This window comes from Zeus faber (assembly GCF_960531495.2).
Source record: "Zeus faber genome assembly, chromosome: 14".
NCBI classification, from domain to species: domain Eukaryota; kingdom Metazoa; phylum Chordata; class Actinopteri; order Zeiformes; family Zeidae; genus Zeus; species Zeus faber.
The window spans coordinates 12,534,053-12,549,052 of record NC_137200.1 but is presented as its reverse complement, the minus strand read 5'-3'; the positions used below and the strand labels follow the sequence as shown (position 1 = coordinate 12,549,052).

The window sequence follows — 15,000 nt, the reverse complement described above, 5'->3', positions numbered from 1 at the left end:
CATGCCATGTTTCAAGAGCGTTATCTCACGTTGTACAGGTTCATATGAATACGCTCAGCATCATGTAGTTCTTCCGTTATTTTCCCGTATAGGGACACCGCTTGGCGCGTTATCTGTCACATGAACCTAGAAGTCTTTTCTATGTCTATGTTTATTCACCTAAACCTTCATTGTGTGTTGCTGATAACATACAACATGACACTGTATCACCCCAAGACCATAGCAACAATTATGTCATGTTTAAGACTTTAACTCAGGGTCAGGTGATTTTTCTCGGATCAGGATCCCCGTGGTCGCAAAACACTTGACCAACATGAGATTAAAGTGGTCATTCATTGTCTTGCTCATTTCAGTTTTCCATCGTTCAACCCATTTCTGAACCCACTTCTTATTTTTCCTCAATCCCCACTTCTGCAAACCATCAATCCATCCATCCATCCATCAATCCATCCATCTATTAACATCCAGTCGGTGGAAGAGAGGGCGGACACCTGGGGTCTGGTCCTCCCAGTCCCGCCCTACATGCACGGCCTCCTCTGCCCACCGTGCCCCGTCCCTCCCCTCGACGCTCTAGACACGCCATCTCCGCCGCATCCGCCCAATCGGTGGCCCAGCCTTCCCCAGGCCCCTCCCCTCGACCCTCCCCCCACTCCGAACACAAACCCTCGCCCGCTTCCGTTCCGCCCGAGGCGTCCGGTCCTCCCTCACCTATGTGCCCCGATGCCCCGGCTGCCTGCGTATCGGCCCCTCCCGCACAGGGCGCCTCCTTCGTCCTTCGTCTGTCTGCTGTGTCGTCCTCCTCACCCCGTCCTTCATCTCCCAAGAATTCTAAGACGCCGTCACCCGCCGCCTCCCCCCAGCCTGCTCCTTACGCAGCTATTCCTTCCTCGCTCCAACTGTCCCCGCACTCTGATACCACAACACCTGAGCCCCGCCAGGCCCAGCTGCCCTCAAACAGCACTCTCGGCATGCACCCTGTTGCAGAAAAGGGTGTAGCCTCATCCCAGTCCAGTCTTCCCTCCACCACAGCGGCATTACCGGAGTCTCAGCTCCAGCCCAATATCCCAGCATCACCCTTTATTACCTCTGCTGCTCCCTGTCCGCCTCCCCTAACCGCATCCACCTTTCTCCCGAAATCCACCAAGCCCTCAGAGAGCCCCTCCACCGTACACCCACTGTCCACGCCCCTCTCTCAACCTCCTGCCCTCCCCAGAATCTTCCAGTCAAACTCTGGAAAAGGTATCCACTGGCTGGCTGGTTGGCTGGCTGGCTTGCAGACAGGCATGCTTTAGTTCTTTATGATTGTCTGTCTGTCTGGGACTTCTTTGCATGAAACTGTTTGAGCCTGCGCTTGTGTTTGACTGTGTTTGTTCATGGGTTACCAAGTCGCAGTTAAACGTTTCAGTTACCGAGGCTACCTCGCGGCATCTATCTATGCATGATCAGGAACGCTGGCCTGCCCCGCAACGCTAAATTGGGCCGGTTTGGTTGCAGCCGTGTCAGTTATACCAGTGATTGTCATTGCTGAAGTGATAGTGAACAAGGAGAGCAGATGGGGCCGTTGTGCTGTAGAGGTTTAGATCATCGCTGTGTGACGTGGTGTTGCGTGGAACGCATGTAATACTATCCTTTCACTCTCGCCCCCTTACGCACGGTTATTTTTTCCCCGTTTCATTCATTGGTCGTCTTCCCGTTTTTCTCCTCTTCTCGTCTTTCTTCCTCCCTCCTTTCAGCTTTGGTTTCATACCAGCGGTGCCCCCCAGAGGTTCAAACTGGAAGTGCAGATGATCCAACTTCAGTTTCTGGTGTGGCTCTCCTCCGATCCACTGTTGGGCTGTGATAATAATACTTACAACAACATATTTTCAAGGCTCCAGGCTCTCCCTGACCCTGCTTTCCGTCTCTTCTCTCCTATTATCGTCTTGTGTCTCCTACTAGTTCGTTGCCATATTTTCAGACCTCAGATTGTCAAGACAGTGGCTCGCCCCACCTCTCCCTCCCCCTTCGCGTCCGATGCTCCTCCACTTGACAAGACAGTCGCGAATAAAGCTGCGCCACCATCTCTGAACAAATCCTGTCCCCTTAGCTCAGACTCAGGTAACTGCACTAATAAAGTTGTGACCTATGTCGGTCAGAACTTTGAAACCATCATGTTTCATAGCCAGCATGATTGTGACACATTTAAACGTGTTCATAAATATCTAAAATATAGAATATCGGAATCAAGGAAATACAATGTTTGTAGCACTATTGTCTACAGTGCATTACACTGGGTGAGAAAAGTGCCAGGTTGGCCTTGTAGGGCAAAGGTTGAGCCACATCTTGCAGGACCGGAAAAGTACAACATCTGGCCAGATACAACACAAGGGGTCCCCAAAGCTGAAGCAAGTACTACAGTATGTCAGTCGAAATGATTGGAAATTATACGTTTTATTTTCCAGCTCACGTCGCTGCTCAAATCAGACAACAGTCCCTTTCTCTTTTTTCTCCTTCTCTCTGCTGCGTTTTGACGATCATCCACCTCAACTTCTTTGTACCTCATCTGTTCCATACTCCCCCTTTTCCATTCTTGTCTCTGCTCTCCTTCTCTCTGAGTGTTCTCCCTCATGCCGTCTTCTCCCTCTCCCTTTCTTCATCTCTTTCCACTGCTCTCCTCTTCCTCCAGCCCCCTTTCCTCTTGCATTCGCCTCTTTACTCAATCCCGTTCCCTAACCCTGATCCTATATCTCCTGTCCTCTCTTTATCCTTAACCTGCCAGTGTTCTCACTGTGTCCTGCAGGTGATCAAGGGGCGTGGCCAAGACAGAAAGTGATGCTGTCTGACCATGCTCTGATCAGCGGTGACATCAGCCCCGTCCCTCTACTGACCCGTCCTGACCTTGATGCCCTCTGTGACCCTGAAGCTCCGCCCCTTTCCGCCTCCTATCCTCGCTCCTTACCGCCGCACCCTTCTTCTCTATCCATTTCTCTACTTTCCTCCTCCCCTTTAACTCATTCTCAGCCCCCTGTGACTACTCCTTCCCATTCTGCTGAGCTTGGCTCCTGCCAACCAGGTACAGCAGCCCTTTGCCCTTTCCATGAGCATTCTGTAAGCATCTGCTACTGTTTAATATGGAAGCAGTTCTCAGAAGCATTAATCCACTTAAACAATAAAAAAAAATAACTGTAATGCCATAAATGTTTTCCATTGACTTTGACTTTCGCTTTTCACAGCATTAGCGTCAGCCCAATTGGACAAAATTGTGCCTCCCGTTGCCGCAGAATCCAGTCTCAACAGGGCAGTGGGTGGTGTCAGAATACCTAGCCAGGGAATCAGACCAGCCCCAGCCTCCAGGCAGACGATAGTGGAAGACGAAGAGGATTCTGGCAGCATCAGGTGACCTCACACACTAACAGGCAGTGCATGGTAATGTGGTCTTCACAAAATATTGCGGTCGACTAGCTGTTCGTGTTTTGCGTGATGCGCTGATCAACCTTCGCTGAAGCCACTTGCTGCTTTAATTGGCGGTGCGGTGGCTCAGTGGTCAGCACTGTTGCCCAACTGCGAAAAGGTCCTGGGTTTGAATCCTGGCTGTCCTAGGTCCTGTTTGTGTGGTTTCTTCTGTGCGTTCCGGTTTCCTCCCACCATCACAAGACATGTATGTTAGGAGTTAATATTCCTGTCCGTCCCCCTGACTAAGTCAATGGCAAAAACAGCTGGAGTTGGTCACCCACCACTCGTGGAGGATACCTAATTTCCCCCAGAGGGATTAATAAAAGTATAAAAATTGTTTAAAGGGACACCCATGGTTGCTTTTGTATGATTTTCCTTGTTGCTAGTGTGCTCTAACAGTCTCGGATGGTACTGTTGTCCTGCCAGTGTTGTCTTCCATGTACCATGAGTGTGGGTTCCATTTGAATTCTTGTTGTGCGGCCTGCCTGTTCCCTCCGTCTTAACACGCCGAACCCTGCGCCTCGCCACTTACCAGCTTTGCTCCCCGCCAACCGCGTGGCTTCTGACCACTCAGCCCTGACCCTCGGTATCTCTGTATCCCCAGTCCTGGCCAAATCTCTTCAGAGCTAATTGTAGCTCCGCCCCCTCCGTGGCCCTTTTCCTGCCCCGAGAGCTCCGCCCCTCAGCAGCCCTCCACCAATGTCTTGGCAGCATTTATAGCGCCCAAGCAAATAAAAGCAAAGGGAGAAGCGGCGTCCAAAAAGCCAACCAACGAAGGGATGATGAATCCGTTTCACGCCGAAAAGCCACCGTTGGCCGAGCCCGACCCTGACTTTGATGACATCACGTTGGAGTCAGTTCATCAGAGCCGGAGCTCAGGGCGCTTGTTCCTAGAAGATGAAGACTCTAAACAGGATACCATCAAAAGGTGTCCTATAGGGTGAGTACCACACTCTCATACCTGCAAGTACATGCACACACACAAACACAAACACACTCAATACACCCACTATTAGGATTAAGGTTTATTATCTGTCTCTCCTGCAGTACTAAACAGAAAGCCAGTCAAATGTCCCCAGAAGGAGGGTCTAAGGCATTAGAGAGGAGTGCTGCAAGGGAGGGTGAGGAGAAGAGGAGGATGGTGGAGCGGGAGGTGAAGAGAAAGGAAGAGGAGAAAGAAATAATGAAGAAAAAGGTGGAGGAACAGGGGAAAATGGAGGAAAGGGAAAAAGAAATGCTCCGGGAAAAGGAGAGAAAACTAGAGGAGATGAGGAGATGCAAGGAGGAGGAGGAGGAGGAGAAGAGGAGACTTTTGGAGGAGGAGAAAAAGAAAGTGCTGGAGGAGGAGAAGAGGAGAGCACTGGAGGATGAGAAGAGGAGACTATTGGAGGAGGAGAAAAATAGATTATTGGAGGAGGAGCAGAAGAGAGCACTGGAGGAGGAGAAGAAGAGAGCATTGGAGGAAGAGAAGAAGAGAGCATTGGAGGAGAAGAAGAGAGCCCTGGAGGAGGAGAAGAAGAGAGCACTGGAGGAGGAGAAAAGGAGATTATTGGAGGAGGAGAAGAAGATAGCGCTGGAGAAGGAGAAGAAGAGAGCGCTGGAGGAGAAGAAGAAGAGAGCGCTGGAGGAGGAAAAGAGGAGATTATTGGAGGAGGAGAAAACCAGATTATTCGAGGAGGAGAAGAAGAGAGCATTGGAGGAGGGGAAGAAGAGAGCACTGGAGGAGGAGAAAAGGAGATTATTGGAGGAGGAGAAGAAGAGAGCACTGGAGGAGGAGAAGAAGAGGCTACAGGAGGAGGAGAAAAAGAGAACATTGGAGGAGGAGAAGAAGAGAGCACTGGAGGAGGAGAAGAGGAGATTATTGGAGGAGGAGAAGAAGAGAGCAGTGGAGGAGGAGAAGAGACTATTGGAGGAGGAGAAGAAGAGAGCACTGGAGGAGGAAAGGAAGGGACTACAGGAGGAGGAAAAGAAAAGACTATTGGAGGAGAAGAAGAGACTATTGGAGGAGGAGAAGAAGAAACTATGGGAAGAGGAGAAAAAGAGAGCATTGGAGGAGGAGAAGAGGAGATTATTGGAGGAGGAGAAGAAGAGGCTACAGGAGGAGGAGGAGAAGAAAAGAGCACTGGAGGAGGAGAAGAAGAAACTATGGGAAGAGGAGAAAAAGAGAGCATTGGAGGAGGAGAAGAGGAGATTATTGGAGGAAGAGAAAAATAGATTATTGGCGCAGGAGAAGAAGAGAGCAGTGGAGGAGGAGAAGAGACTATTGGCGGAGGAGAAGAAGAGAGCACTGGAGGAGGAGAAGGAGAGACTATTGGCGGAGGAGAAGAAGAGAGCATTGGAGGAGGAGAAGAAGGGGCTACAGGAGGAGGAGACTAAGAGAGCACTGGAGGAGGAGGAGAAGAAGAAGAGAGCACTGGAAGAGGAGAGGAAGAGAGTGCTTAAGGAGGAGAAGAAGAGACTATTGGAAAAGGAGGACAAGAAGAGGAAGGAGGAAGTGAGAAGAAAGAATGAGGAAGAGCAGCTCCTGAAGGAGAAAATGGAAAAACAGAGGATGAGGGAGGAGGAGAGGAAGGATAGGGACAAGGAGGAGAGGAGGAAGAGGGAGGAGCTGGTCATCGTGGAAGAGAAAGAGAGGGAGGAGTGCAGGAGGGAGGAGGAGAGGAGCCAGGAGAAGGAGCGATTCATGAAGAAGATGATGGAGGAAGGGGATAGGAGGAGGGAGGAGAAAAGAGTGGTGAAGGAGCAGAGACAGCGGAGAGAGGAGGAGAAGGAGAGGCTACTGGTGGAGGAGAGGAGAAGGAGTGAGGAGAAACGACTGAAGGAAGAAAAAGAAATGCGGGACAGGGAAAAAAGAGGGGAGGAGGAGGAGAACAGAGTCCAAGAGGAGGAGGGCAAGGAGAGGCTTCTCAGGGAGGAGAAAGCGAAGGAGGAGCAGAGAATGAGGGAGGAGGAACGGAGGACGAGGAGAGAGGAGGAGCAGAGACGCCTCGAAGAGGAGCAGAGGAGAGAGAATGTTCTCAGGGAGGAGAGAGAGAAGGAGAGAAGGAATAGGGAAGCAGAGGAGAGCAAGGTGAAAGAGGAGCAGAGAAGAGTGGAGGAGGAGAACAAGCGGAAACAAGGGGTGGCACACAGGAATAAGAACAAAGAGACGGAGAGGGTGATGAGAGAGAAGGAAGGGATAGAACAACGGAGAATCAAGGAGGAGAAAACAATGAGAAAGCGAGTGATGGAGGAGGAGGGGGAGGAGGAGGGGGGGAGGGGGAGTCGGGAGGCCAACCGGTCGGATGAGGACAAGGAGAGGATGAGAACACCGGCTCCTCCGCCCAACGTTTGTGTCATTTCTCCACCCAGCCGCTTTGCTAACCTGGCCGCTCCCCACCTCTCTCTTCCTCCTCTTCCTCCTCCACTGGAAACCAGCTTCACACCCAAACCTCCACCCGCGCCGCAAGTCTTCGTCGGCCGCTCGCAAGGCGGAAACATCAAAACCCACCGCTCGCCAGGCGAAAACACCGGCCCGTCGTCCGCCGGCGAACCGAGCCCCGTCGCCGCTGCGATTCAAGACGCTGAGCGGTGAGTTGAAAAGCACGGACAAAAAGAATCAGTCCAAACAATAATTGGGTAGTTTTATAGAAATCGTTGACGTTCACACAACTGACTTTACACAATGTCGAGAAGGAAAAATCAAAGTTGATCGACTCCCCGGTTCATCGTCTTGATTCTGGTATCAGTGTTTTTTTGTTTTTTTTTTACGGCTCAATTTAAAGCTCCACTTCAAAACAGCCACTAGAAAGCACCATTCATTGGAGGTCACATAGAAACATGCTTCTATGGGTCAGAACAGCATGAAATAAGGTCACTTTTCTCGATATCTGAAATGTTGGACCGGACTCTCGGTATCCGATTTCTGTCTTGGGGATATTCTGCGATCCTGATATCCTATTTTTCCAGATTTTAATAATATCTGATACAGTGGTACCTCGACTTACGACTGTAATCCGTTCTATAAGAACGGTCGTATGTTAAAACAGTCGTATGTCGAAGCAATTTTTCCCATATACACCACGCTCATATTTTTCTATGATTTCCTTCTTAGTTTCGATGGGAATCATTGCCTTTTTCTTTTCCTCTTCTTAAGACTCATCATGAAGGGTGAAAATAAACAAAATACACAGCACAAACACAGTAAATATGAAAGAAATATCGATAAGCCACGAACTACGAGCACACATGATGTACGTCGCCCGCTGACTGACTGCTGACTGACTGCTGACTGACCGCTGACTGGCTGATACAATTTTTCGCGACTATTGCTACTCGTATCTTGGATTAGTCGTAAGTACATGCAGTCGTAAGTCGAGGTACCACTGTACCAGTATCAGGGCTGTCTGTAGTCACTCCTTCTGGTTGTATAATCATGTTTCTCTGTTGTTGATCTGTTTGTTGATCATGATTGTCTGTTCGGATGACTTCTGTCATCTCCCGATCGCTCAATGAACTGATGCCTGTGTCTTTTCCTTTCCTCGTTCATTTATTCCCCTTCCTTTTACTCGACCTCCCTCCGCCTTCGCCCTCCCGTCTCTTCCTCTCATACGCCACCTCCACCCTCAGTCCGGGGCCGCCATCTCAAGGCTCATTGTCAGAACTGGTGGTCCTCGAACCAATCACGGCTGCCCTGTCCGGTGCATCTTACGTGCAATCTGGCCCCACCGCTCAGCCCTCTGCTCAGAACGAACACGAACACGCGATCGCTTTAGACGCCTTGTCCCTGGTCCCGCCCGAAGAGAATCGTGGCGAAGCAGAGGTTCCTCTGTGGAGTGTTCTCGAGGGAAAGACTGGGAAACTGGGAACTGAACAAGTTCCAGCCAAGGAGAGTATTACACAGGGTGACACAAAACCCTTGGGCAGAGGGTAAGAATGGACACGGGGCCATCTGTCTCTCTGTCTCCGTTTGTTCGTTTGATGTCTGTCTGTCTGTCTGTCAGACCATCCCGTTCTAATGACCTCTATGGCGGTAACAAAACTATGAAATTGTGAATTCGGGTTCTTTGTTGTGTGTTTTTCTCCAAGCCCACACAGACAAAATGCCGCTGAAACTGGCGCCTTCACCAGGCGGGAGCACCAATCAATCATAGCAAAGAGTTCAGAGGTGCACCACATCATCTCACCCTCTGGTGAGCCCGGTCCACCAGATGAGGAGCAGCCCAGGGAGCCAGAGGAGCCTGGAGGTCAGACTCCCACTGCCTTGGGCGCTGTGCCTGCATCGGGGAACCAGCCTGTAGCACTTGCGTTGTCCCCGCTTCAACCTTCAAAACCAGAACCAGGATCGCAGTCAGAATCAGATCTCAAACCTTCTGTTGGCCGATTGGATAAAGAGGGCCGTGCCGACAGCCCCGACGGGGCCCAGGAGAGCTCAGCGGATAGGCAACCCCCGCGCGAAGCAGAAGGTCCACTTTGGGCGACTGTGGAGGAGACTGCGGCAGAAGGAGGTATACAGGGCACCGAAGACAGGGGAAAGACAGAAGTGGAGCTGAAGAATGATGTTGTATTAGGGGGGTGAGTAAGCTGTGCTTCACTGCCCCTTCCTGCACGGTGTGACACAACCAGAGGGGAGGGAAGTAGAACTTTCTATCACTATCACAAACGTCACATCACACAAGCAATCAAAATAGCATACATTTCATTCAGAAGACGAAAAAGAAGGAAGAACGATAAATGAAGACTCGTCTTTTGTGGGAACAATTCAACCAAATATATAGCATTAATAATAAGCCTTTTGCGAGATATAATACACAACCAAAGGCCCAGATTGTAAACGTTTTTCACAGTTATAGCCCACACAAGATTTTGGAATAAGATGCAAAGGTTATTGACATCGATGATCGTGTTTGGATATGATATTCAATTACCATTACATCTCATGTCATATTTTCAGTCTTGGTCGGATTTGGGGGTCGGATGCATGAATGTATGTAATACGATACACTCATGCACACACCACAAACAAGAAAGCTCTGTGGGGCTTCACCATTGCTTATTTAATCGCAGCCATTAATTCATCAGTTGTTTGTTCTCGATTTCAATTCTTCAGCTCGGTCAATGTAATTTGATTAGTCAGGTTCTTTTACAAGAAATCTCAAAGTCTGGTTGTGTGTGTGCGTGTGCGCGCGTGTGTGTGTGTGTTTGTGTGTGTATGTGTGTGTGTGTGTGTGTGGTTACACTCCAGTGCTCACACGTTTGCACATACAGAGGCAGAGGTGTGTGAGTCAAAACAGCAGAAGGAGGCATCTGGTGGCCTCATTTCAGCCGTTGTCGGGGTGTTGTACAGAGGGTGAGTCTCTCTGTCTTGCCTGCCTGTCGTACAGAACACACACAGAAACAAGATTATTCTGCTCATCTGTCAGTTTTCTACCCACTTATTCATTTGCGGGATCACAGGGGGTTGGAGATACTCCTATCGGCTCTGCTCTAAATTTAACATGTTAGTTATTCTTGAGTTGACAAGTGTGATGAGAATATAGTGCGGCGAGTACTTGGTAAAATATATCTCCAAACAGTTGATATTTGCTGTTGTCATGCCGAAGGCAATTCCTTAGTGTGTGTTTTGGAAGGGCTTCTTGATCTTGAACCAAAGTAAAGTCTGAGTAGGAACAAGCGAGCGGAGCATGCTGTCTGGTTTTCCATTACACTGACCACGCAGAGCCTTCTGCAGTCATTGCTTGGCGAAGACAGTGCCTTTTTGTTGCTGCAATTCCCTTTTCTCACCTTGGTGTCTCTCCCTCAGCTATGAGACAGTGGCCTCCCTCCTCGGATCAACTGACGCAGGTCAGCCTTGTTCCCCTACTGACCGACCGTGTGCCCTCATGGCGGGTGAAGGTCCGGGAAGTCCCGTTGAACCGATTACAAACATCTCTAGCCCTTCTGAAGCAGATGAAGGTTCACTGTCTCTCTCTGGAGTGGATGTCCTTCCACCTGCAGCTTTCTGTGACACGGACAACCAATCAATGGACCAATGGGCCAGTCAACAGCCAATCAGTGGTCAGAAGCCTTCAAGGGCCAAATTATCATTGCCTCTGAATCCACAAGGGGCAGCGAATGAGGAGACATGTGGGCTCAGTCTGGTGGCCAGTTTGAGACTTGCCGCCATTGAGCAAGAGAGAGAAAGGGAGAGAGCGAGAAGGAAGGTGGAAAAGAGGAAAGATGAGTCCAAGAGAGGTGAGAGACCGGGGGCAGTGCCCGAGGAGAGAGAGGCGTTGAATAGCCGTGCTGAGGTGACGAAAAGGGTAGAGGAGGGCAAAGAGGAACTGGAGGAGAGGGAAAGACATGAGAGCGAGAGAAAACCAAAAGAAAGGGCAGGGAGGAAGGTTAAGAAAGGGGGGAGGCAGAGAGAGGGAACTGAAATAGGAGAAAAGCAGAGAGAAAGGAAAAAGCTAAGAAAAAACACAGAGGAGAGTGAGAGAGAAGGTAAATCAGAGAATAACAGGTGGAAGGAAGAAAGGGAAAGGAAAGCGGACGAACGGAGCAAGAAGGAGAAACCAGAGGAAAAGCAGCACACGCATCCTGGTGTTTCAGTAAATTTCAATGTGCAGAAAGCAGATGACAGCCAATCAAAAGACTGTCCTCCACCGAGGGAGGCAGAGGTGGAGGAAATAGCAAATGAGGGGAGACAGCCGGACGGTGACACCGACCTGTCAGAACACAAATCTGCTCCCAAGCGAGTGAATACGATCAATACGATCCCAGGGGTCCGAGCAAAGGCAACCCAGTCTGACGCCAGCTCATCTAAGACCGAACGCCCTCATAAAGCCGTCGCGCAAACCCTGGATAACTCTGGTCCGAGATCGTCGAAAAGAGCAAAATCGGAGTGCAAATCCGGCGCCGTCCCCGTGTGGATGAGCACAGAGGACGAGGAGGAGGTGGTGTCCGAGAGCGGATGGGAAGACCCCGGGACCCTCCCGCGTGCCGAGCTGTACACGGACGGCGAAGGGGGGTGAGTAGTAGGGAGAGAGGGAGGAGCAGAGAGGTGAGTAAGGAGAGGGGAAGAGGCAAAGCGAGGGACGAGGGAGGACCTTATCTGTGGTAGAGATTTGTCGAAAGTGGCAGTGGAGCACAGAGGCCTATTCACAAACTTTGTTGTCCCCCGGCAATGGCTTTGAGGAGAGATTGCTTCGAAAAAGTTTGTGCTAAGGCTTTGGCCTTGTGTTGGGTGTCCTTGTATTGCTATATACTGTACATGTTGATATGTGGGCCATGCTTCTTTCCAAACAACATCACCTGACTTGTTGTTTGTATGGAGAAACTAGACTTTCTTGCAGTCTTGTTTTGGTCATGACTTTGAGTGCCTTGAAAGCATTGCAAAGCCTTGTGAGGTGGTAATATGCCACTGTATGGCATGGAGTACCTGATTGTTCTTTGAATATTGCCGCTTTGAGTAATCAGTTTGATCGTATGAGTTTGGCTACGGTTGATCAGTCGGTCGATGCCGCTGGCATGCTTAGACGACAGCAGTGCTTTTTGTTTGCCATCGTGTACTGTACAAATAGAACTACTGAAGAAATGAATTACCTTTGACAGTTTTGGTGCGTAGCTCTACGGCCCTCTTCAGTAGATGTCACAGGTATCACTATCACAATCACTGCCGGGTATTTCTTTACCTGGGAGGATGCCAACACCAACTCACCAAAAATTACTCAGCAGCAGATACAAGAGATGGATTTTGGAGTCCTTTGAAATCCAGAAATGGGGCAAAAGGATGTTGAATTGGGATGCGGGAGTCCACCATCCATCTCAAACCTGAAATACCATCCCTTCAAACACTGCCAGGCCGCATACTGTAAGTGCTACAACCGTGCCACTGCCAATGAAATAGGTGTATAAGTCTACCAAAGAAGGCTGTAGTGTACAGGCCAGAACTGTCGAAAGTGAGGGGTTACAGGAGCACGGCTAGCACTTTGCGGATGATCCCTCGATGTTGCTGTTCGGTTCTCTTAAAGGGTATTTTTGAGTTTTATCTTTGGATCTGTAACCTACCTCTCTGTCTGCAGTGTGGATCATCAATCCCTTACTACTCCCACTGCGACCCAGAACCCCACCGACCTCCCCTCATCTTCCATTCACCAAGCTCCATTCCACGACTCTACTATGAATCAACCACATAGATTCGAAGACTCTTTGGCCATTCAGACGGCCCCTGCTCATCATTGCTCTCCCCCTGCGCCAGAACAGGAAGTCGGAATTGGTCATGCAACGGTTGGCAATCGTCTGTCTCACCATAGCGATTCTGACGGTCAGCCGAGGACAAGACAGAAAGACGATGTAGTTGACATCACAACAACTACTGTCGGCAACTTAGATGATCAGACGGGAGATGGGTTCCTCCAATCCTCGGTGGTGCCATGGCCTCTTCCATCCGACACACACACTGGTACCTCCGCAACGCAAACTGACACACGCACCAAAACACAAACCAGTGCCTATTCCAAGAGCCAAAGTAGGCTATGTGCAATAAAGAGTGCAGATGAAGAATATACTTTAGCGAAGCACTTCGGTAAGAAACACAGTCTGGAGGGCAGCCTTCTAACCAAAGACCAGGTGCTCCAAGAGGAAGAGAGGCAACTACTGGCAAAAATCTGCCAGATGACAGGCGACTCGTCACCTGACCCAGGGCCTCGTGGGAAGAAACTCCTCATACCCAACCTCCAGGACATTGACCCTGACATCTCAGAGCCAAAAAGCCAATCAGAGAGCAAGGCTGACCCCGGGAATGGAATTTTCTTGAAGACTGCTGATGAGCGTCACAATTCGATTGGTTCCCTTTTCACGGATGTGGAGGATATTTCACTGGCTGATGCCGGAGAGGTAGTCACCAGTGAGCCGAGTGAAGCCAAGGTTGTGCGGGCAGACATGGAGAGGCTAAAGCAGGAAGTTAAAGAGAAAGTGTAAGTCAGCAGCGCCTGTCAATTCCATGCTGCTCTGGCCAATACAATGAGCATGTTGATATGTACGTGTGTGTGTGTGTGTGTGTGTGTGTGTGTGTGCCTGCGTGCGTGCCTGGTGCGTGCCTGCGTGCGTGTGTGTGGGTTGGTGGGCGTGTGTATGATTCACCTGTACGGCTGTCGCATGCCAAGTATATTTCTGTGCAAAAAACAATAAAAACTGTTGCAAACGGTGCTTACTCAATTATTGAAGGGAAAAAATGTACAGGAGCATGTATAATACTGTGGTGTGTGCATGTAAATCATTGTCATTCATGTTTTGCCTCTGGTGTGTGTAAATAAGCCGTGCTCTGATATTGTCCAGATGTTTGAGATGTTGGAGCCTGCATGTCTACTCACTATGCTCAGTCACTGCCTTTATTTACCTCTAAGCCGGCCGATTGTCCCTGTAAAAAGACTGCACTTCTTTCCCCAGGGGCCTGACTATTTGCCGCATTCATTTGTTTATTTCCTCTCCTTTTAGAACAACTGTCTTTGCTGATGGAGGAGAGAAAAAAAACGAGAAACCAACTGTACTTACCGCCAGCCAATCACCAGCGCAACCTAAGGACAGAGCTGTTCCGTCCAGGCATTCAAAGACAGCCATCTGCAGTCCGTACAGCAGCGAGGGACATAGCAAGGAACAATTCTCCGGCACTACAGCCGGCAATGAAAATCAATCCACTGCAACCAGTCCCGCTTCCAAGGGAACATCTGCCAAAGAGCAGCAGGACAATACAATCTCCCAACCGAAAACCGGTAAGAAGACACCTCCGCCATCTGTGGATTCCCAAGAAGTTACCTTGGTGCCAGCAGAAACGGTTCCAAAGGAGGCCAGTGGGAAGGTCGACACCCCAGAGGTACACATGTACACAACTACAGTACAATGAAATACCATATGAAACTCCTGCCGGCATATTTTAACAAACCAACATGAAAGTTTGAGGCTACCCTTTCTCAAATCTTTTTATTTCACATCCACTCTTCATACACTTCTTTATTTTTTGTATCTTTTGGTTCTGTATTTGAGTGCATTTATTTATCATGTTAACCAATCGGCATTTGGTTGACTTGTGGAACTGCAGATAATTGTTAACGCGCTGTTGTTAATTTATTTATTTTTTTAGTTGTGCAAGCTATATATATAAACTTACACACAATAATATATACAAAGAGCGAGACAGGAACTAAGAATCTCACTGACATGTGCCATGTGAATGTAATTCATAAAACTGTCTTGACGTCGACAGGGGCCATAGAGTATGATGATGGCCATAGAGTATGTTTTGGCCTTATGGTGGAAAAACCACAAATGCAGACCCACACAATTAAAACTAAACTCCATTGGGATGCAACCACCAAGATTTCATCCGTGTCTCTCTCTCGTGCCTCTCCCGTGCTCCTCAGGGTTTGGTGAGTCCCAGTCAGTCTCTGTTACAATGGTGTCAGGAGGTGACACAAGGCCACCGGGGGATGAAGATCACCAACTTCAGTACTTCCTGGAGGAACGGCCTGGCATTCTGCGCAATCCTGCACCACTTCCACCCGGATAAGATGTACAGCAAATCTTGCATTGTTTTCAGTCTACGCTTCCTGG

At 49.5% G+C, this 15,000-nt stretch overlaps 1 protein-coding gene across 11 annotated transcripts in view; it reads left to right on the top strand.

Annotated features, from left to right (window-relative positions):
* Positions 1-15,000, top strand: part of LOC307240074 (uncharacterized protein) — a 25,300-nt gene that overhangs the window by 5,243 nt on the left and 5,057 nt on the right. For 2 of the 11 annotated variants that reach the window (XM_080013670.1, XM_080013673.1), the window contains exons 8-21: positions 469-1,239; positions 1,734-1,805; positions 1,939-2,097; positions 2,780-3,052; positions 3,213-3,375; positions 4,037-4,372; positions 4,480-7,002; positions 8,041-8,340; positions 8,500-8,985; positions 9,656-9,760; positions 10,214-11,419; positions 12,474-13,367; positions 13,888-14,263; positions 14,811-14,959. In XM_080013670.1, coding sequence (XP_079869796.1) covers positions 469-1,239; positions 1,734-1,805; positions 1,939-2,097; positions 2,780-3,052; positions 3,213-3,375; positions 4,037-4,372; positions 4,480-7,002; positions 8,041-8,340; positions 8,500-8,985; positions 9,656-9,760; positions 10,214-11,419; positions 12,474-13,367; positions 13,888-14,263; positions 14,811-14,959 — 7,813 coding nt within the window. The remainder of the gene's footprint in view (positions 1-468; positions 1,240-1,733; positions 1,806-1,938; positions 2,098-2,779; positions 3,053-3,212; positions 3,376-4,036; positions 4,373-4,479; positions 7,003-8,040; positions 8,341-8,499; positions 8,986-9,655; positions 9,761-10,213; positions 11,420-12,473; positions 13,368-13,887; positions 14,264-14,810; positions 14,960-15,000) is intronic. The other 9 variants (XM_080013678.1, XM_080013680.1, XM_080013674.1 and 6 more) reach the window with 8 other exon arrangements.